The sequence below is a fragment of the Euwallacea similis genome, chromosome 9 (genome assembly GCF_039881205.1).
Source record: "Euwallacea similis isolate ESF13 chromosome 9, ESF131.1, whole genome shotgun sequence".
Lineage (NCBI taxonomy): Eukaryota > Metazoa > Arthropoda > Insecta > Coleoptera > Curculionidae > Euwallacea > Euwallacea similis.
The window spans coordinates 2725953-2739338 of NC_089617.1; the positions used below are offsets into that span (position 1 = coordinate 2725953).

Consider the following 13386-nt stretch of genomic DNA (forward strand, 5'->3'; position numbering starts at 1 on the left):
TTACAGATTTGTCCACGAACCCAAAATTATCAAATTAACCTTTAGTTTTGGATAAATGAACTATATCATCACTTAATTTTATCTAAAACTCTGTATCCATCAGATCCAGACACTTCAAACAGAAATTGGAAAAAACGCACTTCAAATGAAATAACAAGTAAATAACGGTCTGAGAATTGATATCGGTGAATTTTTTTTAAATGCATTATATATAATTGCCAAATTTGAGTAGTATGACTTATAACCAACTTATACTCAACCATGAAGCAGGGCTTGGTATTTTTAACTGCATTTGCATTAGGATTGTCCTATGCATGTGAGTTCTGCAAAAAAGTAATTTTATGTCCGATTTTATTATAAAAGGCTCTTAGTGATACTGTTTCAGGACCATAAACTGTTCATTATGAACTTGATGCGATAAACTATGTAAAGTTTTAATCCCAGAAGAACAAAATAGGTAACATATTGTCTATTTACTGTGGAACTAGTAACGATCAAATATTGATTGATTCAAATAAATTTCTCTTAACAGCTGATCACTTAAAGTTACACACTTGAAGTTAAATTATTAGCGAATTAGCATAAAATCGGACATAAAATGTTTTATAGTAGGCGGACATAATGAGATTTTATTCGACATATTCATTTATATACTCGCCACAAACTCTCTTGACTACAAACTGACGCCTGTCATAAAACCTTCCATTACGCACTTATTACATAAATAACCATTCTGATCTTGCAAATGTCTTTTAGTAACACTAGTAAAATAATAATAAAATTTTATTTTTGCAGATGTTGTCCACAGAAGTCCAATTTTTGACACTGATGAACCAATTCGTGAGTATTATCAACACATAACTCTACGTTAAAAAGTTCTCAAGGTTTTTTGTTTCCTTTCATCAAACAATTTCGGGTTGAAAAATGAATTAAAAATCTGTGTAAAATATTCCGCTACGATATCTATTATTTCAAAATAACAATTATTGCAAAGATAAACTGACTCTCAAGCTGCTGACGAACTTACGATATCAAATAGTGACGCATTTTGATGCATGTTAATCATCTCTATTATTTAATGAACATCGTTTCGTGATTAGAAGATAAAAATCAAAATTATAGAATGGCTACAACTTGAGTTTTTGGATTTCAGCTCAGGATTGCCCTCAGAATGATGGGGGTGATCCAACTTACTTTGCCGCTATCAACTGTTCGAAATTCTGGGAATGCTCCAATGGAGAACCGTATTTGTTCAATTGCCCATCTGGATTGGAATTTGACCCCGTTAACCATGTTTGTATAGACCCTACTCGTGCCAATTGTACTGGGCATGGATGGTCGACTACAGATACTCCCTGGTCATCATCAACTACTATTACACCTGAACCGACAACGGCGACTCCCACTGCATCAACCACCACACCCTCTACTACGACTACTGCAGCACCAGACACAACAACTTCAGAACCAACCACAGCATCACCCTCTACTACGACCACTGCAGCCCCAGACACAACAACAACTTCAGAACCAACGACAGCATCACCCTCTACTACGACCACTGCAGCCCCAGACACAACAACTTCAGAACCAACGACAGCATCACCCTCTACTACGACCACTGCAGCCCCAGAGACAACAACAACTTCAGAACCAACGACAGCATCACCCTCTACTACGACCACTGCAGCCCCAGAGACAACAACAACTTCAGAACCAACGACAGCATCACCCTCTATTACGACCACTGCAGCCCCAGAGACAACAACAACTTCAGAACCAACGACAGCATCACCTTCTATTACGACCACTGCATCCCCAGAGATAACAACAACTTCAGAACCAACGACAGCATCACCCTCTACTACGACCACTGCAGCCCCAGAGACAACAACAACTTCAGAACCAACGACAGCATCACCCTCTATTACGACCACTGCAGCCCCAGAGACAACAACAACTTCAGAACCAACGACAGCATCACCCTCTACTACGACCACTGCAGCCCCAGAGACAACAACAACTTCAGAACCAACGACAGCATCACCCTCTATTACGACCACTGCAGCCCCAGAGACAACAACAACTTCAGAACCAACGACAGCATCACCTTCTATTACGACCACTGCATCCCCAGAGACAACAACAACTTCAGAACCAACGACAGCATCACCTTCTATTACGACCACTGCAGCCCCAGAGACAACAACTTCAAAACCAACGAAAACTACAAAGCATCATACATCTACAACTCCAACAACTTCAAAACCAACGAAAACCACAACGCATCATAAATCTACAACTTCAAAACCAACGAAAACCACAAAGCATCATACATCTACAACTCCAACAACTTCAAAACCAACGAAAACCACAACGCATCATAAATCTACAACTTCAAAACCAACGAAAACCACAAAGCATCATACATCTACAACTCCAACGACTTCAAAACCTAAGACAACCACATCTCACACAACGACTACGTCTAAGCGACCCACGACAGAAACCTCGACGAAGCATCATCATACTACTGTAACAAAACCTTCTACTACTACTCCTACTACTACTACTCCTGATGACGATTCTAGCGACTCAAGCGATTCAAGTGACTCTAGCGACTCCAGCGACTCAAGCAACTCAAGCGACTCAAGCGATTCGAAGGACTCAAACGATTCAAATTGCTCTAGTAGTTCAAGTAGTTCTGGAAGTTCTAGCAGTTCAAGCAGTTCTAGCAAATGCAGCAGCCCGAAGAAGCCTGTTGCCGTTACTGCTAAGAAGGTTATCACGGTTCAAAAAGTGGCAATGGGATTCGTTGGTAACAAAGAGGGACCTATTGACATTAAAGAATTTTATAAACGTATTTCATCAAAGAACGTTAATAGCATGAAATAGATCATTAAATTGTTTTTTACTGTATGTCAAAATATATTTTATGATTTCGTATGAAATGAGTGACTAATTTTTTATACCTTTCTAATATGATTGTGACGTAGTCCGCATTTTCATGCTTAAGGAAGCAAAAGCAATTGCGTTCAGACGAAGTATGAGTTATCTTTATGTTTAGATAAATAATCACTATCAAGATATTACACCGTTGCTAATTATTATTCTTTTTCTCTACCCTGTTACTAGATATGTCCTTACATACACGAACAGTGACTTCTTTATATATTTAAAAAAAATTATAATACATGTCATGCATTAAAAAAATAATAAGAAAATAAATCGAAAATACATTATTTCGGCTGCACTATTTTATCACATGTAAAGGAATTTGAGTATGTAAAAATATTTAAAAAGAATGGACATTTTTTGGCTCATCTTGCACCATACTCTGGCTATTCATGCATGGAACCAGATACGAAAGATGATATATTAACTATTTTCTAAGAGTTAGAAGTTTTTAGTAAGTTAGAAGTAGTTTAGTAAAACTGCCAAGTACGTTCATTGGCAAAATATTTTTTTTACAATCCCGTATAAGTTATAACTTTCTGGTATGTTTTGACATTGCAAAATTCGTTGTTTGAAGTAGCGTCAGGTTTTCTTCATATGTGGCCCACAATGTCCATTACGCTACCATTAAGTTAAATAATAGAATAGAAAAGATTATATCTATAAATACTTAAAATTTACATATTTGAAGTTCATTTTGAACTGAATAAAATATAGTAATATACATCCTCTAAGAAAATCATATTCTCAGGCTCTGATGCTTGTTTCAAATGGACCTCGTCTATTAATTTACATAGTCGACCGAGAAAACATTACATTTCCTTGTAGATACACAATATACTACATAAAGCCGTTCAAGGTAGGAATATATTGATGAAATTACTAGTACTGTTTCTAGCTTTAACTTGCTAATAAGCGTGCTTCTGGAAATTACTCTCGTTTAGAAAATATCTATTGTTAAGTAAGTGTATTTTAGCGGGAAGAGAGAGGCAAGTTTCTGCAAAACACACTAAGGGTCGATTTTCCAAACTCCTGAGTTTGAGATCAACGCAAATAACCTTATTTACTCAATTTCGCAGTGTTTAACAACTCATTCTTACAGCTAAGGTATTGAAAAGCATTGCAAACCGAGCTATATCGAGTATCTCGACTTGGAATTGTCATAATTTAATCACGCATTCTACATGGAAGAATGATGCTATTTTGCTATAATATAGTATGTTTGAAAAGTACTTCCTTAGAGAAATATCATTAAATTTTGCCTTAAAAGGGGCTGTATAAGCCAGTTTTAAAAGTGCATTAAAACAGTCTTTATCATTATTCACTCGCAAACGGGGCGTCGCACAGCCCCGCACTCGTTACATAAAACTATGCATTTTCTAACTCGTTACATAAATAGCTATTTATCTAGCATATCGCATAAAGCCAAAGTAGTTTTTGAATCATGCACTCGTCCTTTTTGTGGATGCCGACCTTCTGGTCGTTCCGGTGAAATCTTTACCTCTAACCTGAATGAAACCCTAATAAGAGCGTTAACTTTTATTAGTTTCGGTGATGATATTTTTGAACACTTGAAAATATCATATTCATGACTCTGGTTTTATCTACGCTCAAATATATATACGATGAACCCAGGATATACAGCGTGCACATATTTACCAGGCATATCGCGCATAGCATCCTAGAAACTTATCATGAGCATAATTGCCCTGGTTACGACAGACGGTTTCCCATAATTAAAGCAAAATAAGAGCTGGCCCTCTGCGGAGATTACGAATGCTCATGTTCCAACCACACCGGGCAGAAATTTACTTGACCAACTAGATTTGCGGTCATTTATTAAGAGCATTTGCATAAACCTCTGAACTACGTTTAAAATACGGCTGCTAATGCACTCCAAACAAGTTTTGAAAATTTGGCTTAAATTAAATTTTGCGCGCCTCTAATAAACAGCGAATGGTTTTTACCATTAACATTCAGCAGCTTTGTTAAAGTTCGATTAAATCCGAAGGAGTGATTATGCATGGAAACTCAAAACTCTACCAACCACTGAAACCCTGAATATAATCGCAAACGTCCTGAAAGCGCCAATTAGACTCGATATAATTGCACGGCAAGGGGTATCAGCAGGGATTTGCATAAGTTTGCGAATCCTTAATCAATTACTTTGCAAGGAATCCAAGCTAAAATCTGCCAGACTAAATTATGCAAAATTGTCTTGGGTTTGTGAGTTGAGTGCAGCAGCATATCTCTGATTTTAATTACTTCGACCATCTGCAAATCTCGGGGAGCAAAGTTAAAATTCGCACTCAAGGCTAAGCAAAAGTTGGATGTTCGAAGATTTAGTAGGTAGTAACATATTTACGACAATCTATCAGTTGCAAATCACCCTAGGAAGTTTAAGGTTTTGGCAAAAGGGAAATAATATATAAAAATATAATAAAATACTAAAATTCTCATATATACCATTTTCTTCTGCCTTAAAAGTAATCCATGATCACTCCGTTCAAAATCAAACTGTTTTTCCTTCTGCGAAACGCCATGTAGAATGGATTTTTTTAGTGTGGCTGTAGAGCATTCTGTCATCAAAATATTAAAATCAATTTTAAACCAAGAAATTTCAACCACCACAACACACGCTGTGTTAGTTGCGCAAATAATTTTTAAATTGTAAATAATAATAGAAAAAACTTAAAATGAGTGATGAAATATTTCTTGAAACAACAAACATTGCTGACCATATTTTGGATTTAACGTCTTTTATGTATCGCAATGGTTGGTGGTGTTCAATCACTATTAACGCACTAAAATAAGCGTTGTAGCTGTATTACAAACAGTCTCCGTTATAGCAATTTAGCACACTATAATTTTCATTTTGCACACGACATGCTACGAGAGGCAATGTGGAACAGTGAAAAAATGTGCCACATTTTCAGCGCTACGGAAAGAATAAATTGATTTGTCAGAGAATGCCTAAGAATATTTGCCTCATCTTAAAGATTTCCATCGAAATCCTTAATTATTCATATCTCTGTGCTAAAAGTCTGAGGTATTCTTTTCCTTTAAAATGACGCCCTCTAGTATATCTGGATACCCACCTGGACATGCATCATCCTGGATAAACCAAAAGTCATTTTGTGCGGGGCGCGGTAGTTTTCCGGGAAAACGAGCAAATTCAATCATTACTGACAAATTCCAAAAACCTCTCTTGCTAGAGTCTAAAATGAAAAAACCTAAGGCTTCATTACGTTGCATGTATTTTAAAAGGTCATTTAACAACATGGAACGTCTTTACGTCATCGCCTAGAGGATTGATGTTGGCGGCTTGCATTGATTGATACGTTTTTAATGCACCTTTGTATAAACAGTGCAGTTATAATAGAGTTAAGCTTCGCTAAATTATGCTGGAAAAGTTTGAAATTACACCTTTAATGAATGTCATTATTGGTAGTTACACATTCAAATACAGTACGCTCCAAAATAAATACTACCGAGACTAAGAATTAAGTTTATTTTTTGTTATAATTAAAAAACAGTACATTATTGAGATATAAGCATAGTGGCTTTACTAGTCATTAGCCACATCTATTAAGAGTAATTGTTGCAAATGCAGAAAATACTTTTTTTACAACTTTTCCAGGTTTTCAACAAAACCCAAACGGTTTTACTGAGATTTTACTGCCATGTTAAAATGTGGATGATATTTTTATGATACCTGTTTTAAACTTGAGCCATTACTCAGTTCAATTCCATGTAAACAGGTATAATGCTCTATTTAAAAAAACTTTATCTCGAATTGAAAGCACCATTTTCGGTTACAGTGCAATGATACGCTGCAAAATTAATTGCAGTTATATTAAGATGAAGCCAATTATTATGATTAATGCATATGCGGCAATTCGCAGCCCTTTAGACTTCGGTACTGTTTATTTTAGCGGATGCTGTATATGACAGTTCTACAGGAAGGAACGTTAATCGGGCATTTGAGTGTTTGATATTGTGCCATGAATTTAGTCTCTAAAGGGACAAGTTCAGTTAATTTCAACTAATCTAGGAAATGCAACGCTACTTTTTAATTCTTAATGGCTTTCCAACCCCTGCGATGGAATTCTGTCAAAAGTTACGTAAGAAAAACCCACTTACACAATTACAACGTGGAGTAGTGTGTAAACAGATCAAGATAAGTCATTGGGTAGAGTTTCAGCAATCAGCTAATGGGGACAAGTCGTTTTGCTCTAATTGGTATCTTTATCTCTAAGAGCTGCAGCAATAGGTTGAAAGTAGGTACCATGAACCTGTTTTGTATTTCTATCAACTAGAGCTTTTAATTCCTCTTGGAAGAAATACGTATTGTCTTCAATTACCACAAAGAGTAGCTATGTAGAAACATTTCAAGAAAAAAAATATAACGAGATAAATTTGGAAAAGCGTGCATGGCTCCATTGAGATTTGAAGAGAGTTATGAATATTATGGTCCAGACACTCGAAACCTAAGGCACATTTTTTTACCTATAGTCCTATACAAGCCGCATTATATTTTCAATATTAATACCTCCATAGGAGCACCATCATACTACTGAGTGCAGTCTGTCGCATTTGGAGGGTAAGAGGTATTAGAGAACTTAGAGCAATAATTCATCTTTGCAACTATATTATTAAGCATCCACTCTATCTAACCAACAATAGATGGATACAAACTTGATTATTACATTATACCGTAACCAATACACTTTTCAAGTACTAAAACATTAAAAATAGATCAACCAATGCATAAGGGCTAACACGATTTACAGACACGATGATTAAAAGGCCTCTTGCTTTGTCAATAAGCTTGAATAAAAATTTAGGTTAATCCGAAATAACCTCAGATTCAATTTAATTAGCGAAGCTTTATTTCATACAAGACCAAATGAATTTCTCTTTTTATTTTTGTGAATTCTATCACCTGTTAAATTTTCCTCAGCGAAATCTGACTCTACCTCTATAACTGTCAGAAGTCCTCAATTTTACCTCGATATAAAATTCTTGCCCCTAATCGCCTAGGATATTTATAAGGCTGCCTAGACGTACATGCTGCCATTAATCATCATCGATGGCAATTTTTACCGGAAAAGTAGAACACATAGCTGAAGTTGCGACATAATACAAATCACCCATCAAGGCCACATTTTAGGCTGCATTTTAAAAATACGAATCCCGGTAATAAATTTTTAGCTTTATTCCCAATTGTGGGCCTCCCAGATGTTGCATTTCGCACCCATAAATAATCTCCCAGAAATTAATTGTTCTGTTGGTTATATTTCGTAAAATCAGCATAAATTTTATCAGGCCGCAAGTGTGTTCCGCTCTGCGTTTTGCATATATTGTAAATTGCTCCGATAGAGGCGAAACAATATGTCTCCCTTTTGCAAACGTTGTTCGTTACAATGGCCCTGTTGGAATATTTTCTCAACTAATTCATGTCCGATGTCCCTTTGTTCTATTGCTTCTGATGGGGGTTTTGAGGACGTATCGGTCATCTAATTTTAGACGACTATACTTATGGCTAAGTACCTACCCTTTCGCAAATTGTTGGCGTTAAATTTCAAAGTAATGTTGGCAAAATTATTGTACGACTATGGAGATACCAGAAATATACCATTTATTATTAATAATATTAGTTGATGGAAACAACTTAATATTCGTGATCAGTCGTCAAGTTAATACCAATTAGCCCATTAAAAACCTAGAAGAGTTCATGAAAGAGTTTGAAAAGAAATCAAATTCTTGGGTGGCTTGCTTCCGAACGCACAGTGATTACAAATGTCGATAAAATTTAACTGAATGTCTTGCCTTGTATGTTTGATTTTAAATAGTAAAGTGGATAAATTATATAAACTAACTTTTAAAACATTTCTAATGGGACAAATTTAACAATGGAAAGTACTAACTTTGGTCACTCGCAAATTCTCAACCCTCATCGCTTTAATACTTAAGTAGTTTCTTAATATTATATGTTATTCAAGCCGCCTTTCATAACATAATTCTCAGTCTCCTAATTCCTTTATTGCCTTAGTCTTTGACACCACGGAATGGTGTTGGTATAGCCAATAGTTAAGTTCAGTTATACATTTTAATTTTAAACTCGACCTGGAGTTTAAAATCCAGTTTAACTGGAGATAAAGTTTAATATAAAGGAATACAATTGAGCTTTAGTAAAAAACATCGTATTGCTAAAAACGAATATCATTTTTTGATTATCAAAATTTTAAAATTTATAGGTGTGTTAATTTAAGTTCATTATTCTTCCAATTCTCGAAAGAATGTAAGGTTGAAATACATAAAACCGGTCGTAATGGAGTTTTCTGTTTTTTGACCCTTTTGATGAGAATCATAAAGAACTGACGGTAAGTGTGTCCCTTATTGATTTAGCAGGGGTGTCATGCTTTGGGTTTTGTTTTGTAGCCGGTCGGCAAAGGACAGGTAATAACTGTGTGTATTACAGAATCCAGGGGTTTGCTAGCGCCTGTGGGGCTCCTCCAGGAATTGCTAAGAAATTGATGTGTTTAAATATTTATCCATTAAAAAATTGATATGGGTTTCAGGGGTGGTGTTATCTTGTTGGAAGAAGTAAGAAATTGGTAAAATCGTTTAAATATATATCGATTTAATAATTCTTATGAACATCAAGAGTAGTGTCATTGTGTTTGCTAACGACATGATTCTTAGGTCAATGGCTGATCTGCTAGCTCTAATTAACATTATCATCGAAATATCGGCCTCTGTGCTGGACCACTCAAATTGCATTTTTGATATATTACAGATTCATTAAGTGAAAATGATGGTAAACTTTCCTGCAGCTGGCCTTTTTGGCCATTTTTTGGTCATTTAAAAAAATTCTTCCGGTTCGAGAAGTAGGATTAAGCTTGATACAGTATAAATTAAAGAGAAAATGTTGCCGCTTTTGTTAAGACTAAGAGCCTGTAACATATGAAATTCTCATAAAAAACAACACAACGTATGGGCATATAACAGAGAACTCCTAAGACTTTAAACCACATATATATGCATCCATCAAGTTTTTTCTGTTCCTTGGTAGCTTCTGTTGCTGGGTAGCATTTTCGTTCGAAAGCACAACAGAGTCGAGTAAATACAACAATAAAATCAAACTGTCATCCGAATTATCTGATAACCATAATTCTTACATGAAAGATGCGAGTACTCCAGAAAACACCTGGTGTGGATAAAAGTGGTCATCCGGATCTCTAGAAATCTCTTCAGATTGAACAAATGGCAAAATTCCAACTTTTCTCGACTTGAATTTTAAGCAGTCTCAAGGCAATTTAGAGGAAATATGATAGCCAAGTAATCAGTAAACAAAACTTGACACATTGAATTAATTAAATGCAGAGCTTAAATAACGCATAATGTCCTAATGGACCTTAATCTTCTCAGATTTTTCCTTCGGCTATTATTTTACTACGACGAAAATATAGCCGCTTATTGTATAAAGCATACCTATTTAAATTTTGACTTCTTAATGAGCATTAAAATACATAAGTCTTTTCTAATTTAACTTACCTGTCACCGTTTCAGAGGTGTATTTAAATATTTAACTATTTTACTCTTGCGTTCGCCATGACGTAGTAGTTCTTGACAACTGAAGACCGCAACTGACAACGGCAATGCGGCGTGTAGCGTTGCTGACAATCAGTCATCAACTGATTGCCAAACAGTTGAGTTGGCTCTCAGTAAGTAGAGGTGATGTGATAATTATTTAGTTATTATAGCGCCGCTTTGAGGTCGTATTGCAGTTGTGTTATCGTTGATGTTTGTTTTTGTTGAGAACACGGTGTGAATAGGACAGGTGTATTGATGTTTAGGGCCGCATTTATCATCGCAAAAATAGAAGTTTAAAATTGGATGTTTTTCGAGTAAGCGGAAAGAAGGTTAAATGATCTGTATTCGTAACTTGTTCGATTCACAATAATTATCCAGTTTCCTATATTACCGCTTGTAGAATTCATGCAATCCCTTGGCATAATCGTAGATCATCATAAAATGTTCCCGAATGGCCGCAAAACAAGCGGCCGTAAAATATTTGATAAAACTGACATGGAAACGTGCCAAACCACACAACCTCGTGAAATCCAAAGGTTGTAACTCTTGCTGCGGACCCAGCAGGACAATATGTGTAGCGTTTCTATAGAGAAGACATACGATTTTCCGTTGTTTCAGTTTACATTTTCTGTGTGAGCAATAAGTCCAAAAATAAACTGCGAGCTAACTCAAGAGCTCGAACTAAAAGCAGGGAATATTTGTAAACAGCGTTATTAAGGATTATTGTCTGAAGTTGCTAACTGTAGCCACCCCATTTAGGATATCTCCTTGAAATTCCGACACACTTCTATCTGGTGAGTGCTCGAGATTAGACGTTGCTCTTAGGGAAACTATTTCGTTTAGTTGAAGAGAAGTTTAGAAGGAATTTGTTTGCTAGATAGTTATTGTAGAGAATTACTAATGAAAACCATACTTGAAACTCGGATTTAACAATATCTAACATAATTGAATAGAGCATGATGCACGTTTGATGTATCGCCTGAAAACAAGTCAACTTACAAAGTATGCACCGGCGCAAAATAAACATTTCATTTAATTATATATATGTAATTTGATAAGTGCACTGAAAATCATTGTTGAAGTTTAAGGTAATGCGCATAAAAGGTATTTGAGATGAAAAAAGCATGAGTGGACCAATGGCAATCTGGATGCCTGGAGATTTGGATCAGGAAAAAGGATTTTTCTGACTCCGATTGCATTAATGATATTGATTTAACATTCTTTAAAATTTGCATTGCGCGAAGTGTACTCGAAGGAGAACTTCATGAGCGAAATGGATATTTGTGACACGTTTAAATAATTTTTGACTCGAAAGCGTTGACAATGTTAATTATTGCGGTTGCTATTGTTATTTAATAATGATATAACTGATCGTTGTTGTAAAACAAGTGGCAAATAAAATTCTCATAAATAATTTTTTGCCAAATTGCTACAGAATTGTTTAGCGAAATCTATTTTTTATTACTTAACAACAAAATTGCTTCTATTAGAGGGACTGAATTTCTTTGCCACTCTAAGACAACCCAGTTAAATTTGATTACGTCGTCCCAAAGCCCCGAGAAACATCCAATTTCATCTTGCCAAGTTAAAGTGTGTGGAAATTTCTGTTAAAACTTTCAAATGGAAGCAGCAGTTAAAGCTGATAATTATTGAAGATATAGTTCGAAGTTTCTTATGCTTTCCAGTTGCTATCCTTAATTTTTCAATTCCGTTCCTGAATGCCTTGGGAGTTTAACGCTCGATTAACCATTAATTTGCGGAAACTAAAGTCCAGAAATAACAATAAACAATTAAGAGTGTAGGAAAGTAATCGTTTGCTTTTCGTAACTATACAATCCCATAATGGAGTATCCTCTAATCTAGTTGAGAGTTTTATTGTAAAAAGATTAGCCTTGTAGAAAATTTAAGAATTTATATCTTCAAATATGACGTTCATTTATAGCACTTTACATGTACTTCACATATTATCATTATGTATAACCAACATACTGCGATAGGTATATATACTATATATTACATATACTTGAATGAACTACTTCCCGCATTTCTCAACTCATGAGGAAGCAAATTAAAGCGATGAACAGCATTATATGAAAATCTTCGCTTAAACATGGCGCTCCTGTTCCTCGGCACAGTCAAGTCATTCAAGTTGCTGCCACTTTTCTCATGAACATTATGTCGAAAAATGAGACCCTTCCTGGGAGATGAAGCAGCATCAAGTTTGTTAATGAACTTAATTAACGTTTTACAAAACTGAAGAGTTCTCCTCTCTCTCATCCTCAACCGCCCAATTTCTTTATGCAAACGAGAAATATTATCAAATTTGTTCATACCGAAAATGAAGCATATACATTGAGTCTGCATTCTTGGAATTCGCTTCCTACTCTCACAATCCAGACAAAAATCACATATAAAGTCACAATAATTGAATTTTGGCAGCAAGGACAGAATTTAATATAGGTGATTTGAAGGATTTTTATTTAGAATGTGCCTGCTGCTGTAGAAAAGATTTAATGGGAAAAAAGACTTTATTGCAGGATTTGTTTCTTATAAAGGGACGGACAAAATTCCTAAAACTGGTTGCAGAAAATATTTTTAAATATTTTAGAAATCGCGGACAGAATGCTTGTTATTCTAAGTACGGAATTAAATTATTATTTGCAAGCAGTACGCAATCTTGCAAATTGTTAAATGCAAACCATATTTCACAAGGACTTTTTTGGTAAGAGTATTAGTCCACACGTGTCCTCCGATGTTGAATGAATGAGTCAATGGCAGAAAGGCCAGAGGCACAGAAATGACTTTACCACGTATGGACCACTTTGTTGAGCC

At 35.5% G+C, this 13386-nt stretch overlaps 1 protein-coding gene across 1 annotated transcript; it reads left to right on the forward strand.

The window, feature by feature from the left end:
- Positions 1 to 240: 240 nt before the first annotated feature.
- Positions 241 to 2941, forward strand: LOC136410830 (mucin-2-like). Its single transcript, XM_066393184.1, has 3 exons — positions 241 to 316; positions 796 to 840; positions 1154 to 2941. Exons 1-3 carry the CDS (start codon positions 262 to 264, stop codon positions 2893 to 2895), a joined length of 1842 nt encoding a protein of 613 aa, XP_066249281.1. The 5' UTR covers positions 241 to 261; the 3' UTR covers positions 2896 to 2941.
- The last annotated feature ends 10445 nt before the right edge of the window (positions 2942 to 13386 follow it).

Excerpts from the sequence above, each read along its gene's own strand:
- LOC136410830 (XM_066393184.1), top strand. The coding sequence starts at position 262 with ATGAAGCAGGGCTTGGTATTTTTAACTGCATTTGCATTAGGATTGTCC. Across the intron at positions 317-795 it reads ATTAGGATTGTCCTATGCAT|ATGTTGTCCACAGAAGTCCA; the intron begins GTGAGTTCTGCA and ends TTATTTTTGCAG. Across the intron at positions 841-1,153 it reads TGACACTGATGAACCAATTC|CTCAGGATTGCCCTCAGAAT; the intron begins GTGAGTATTATC and ends TTTGGATTTCAG.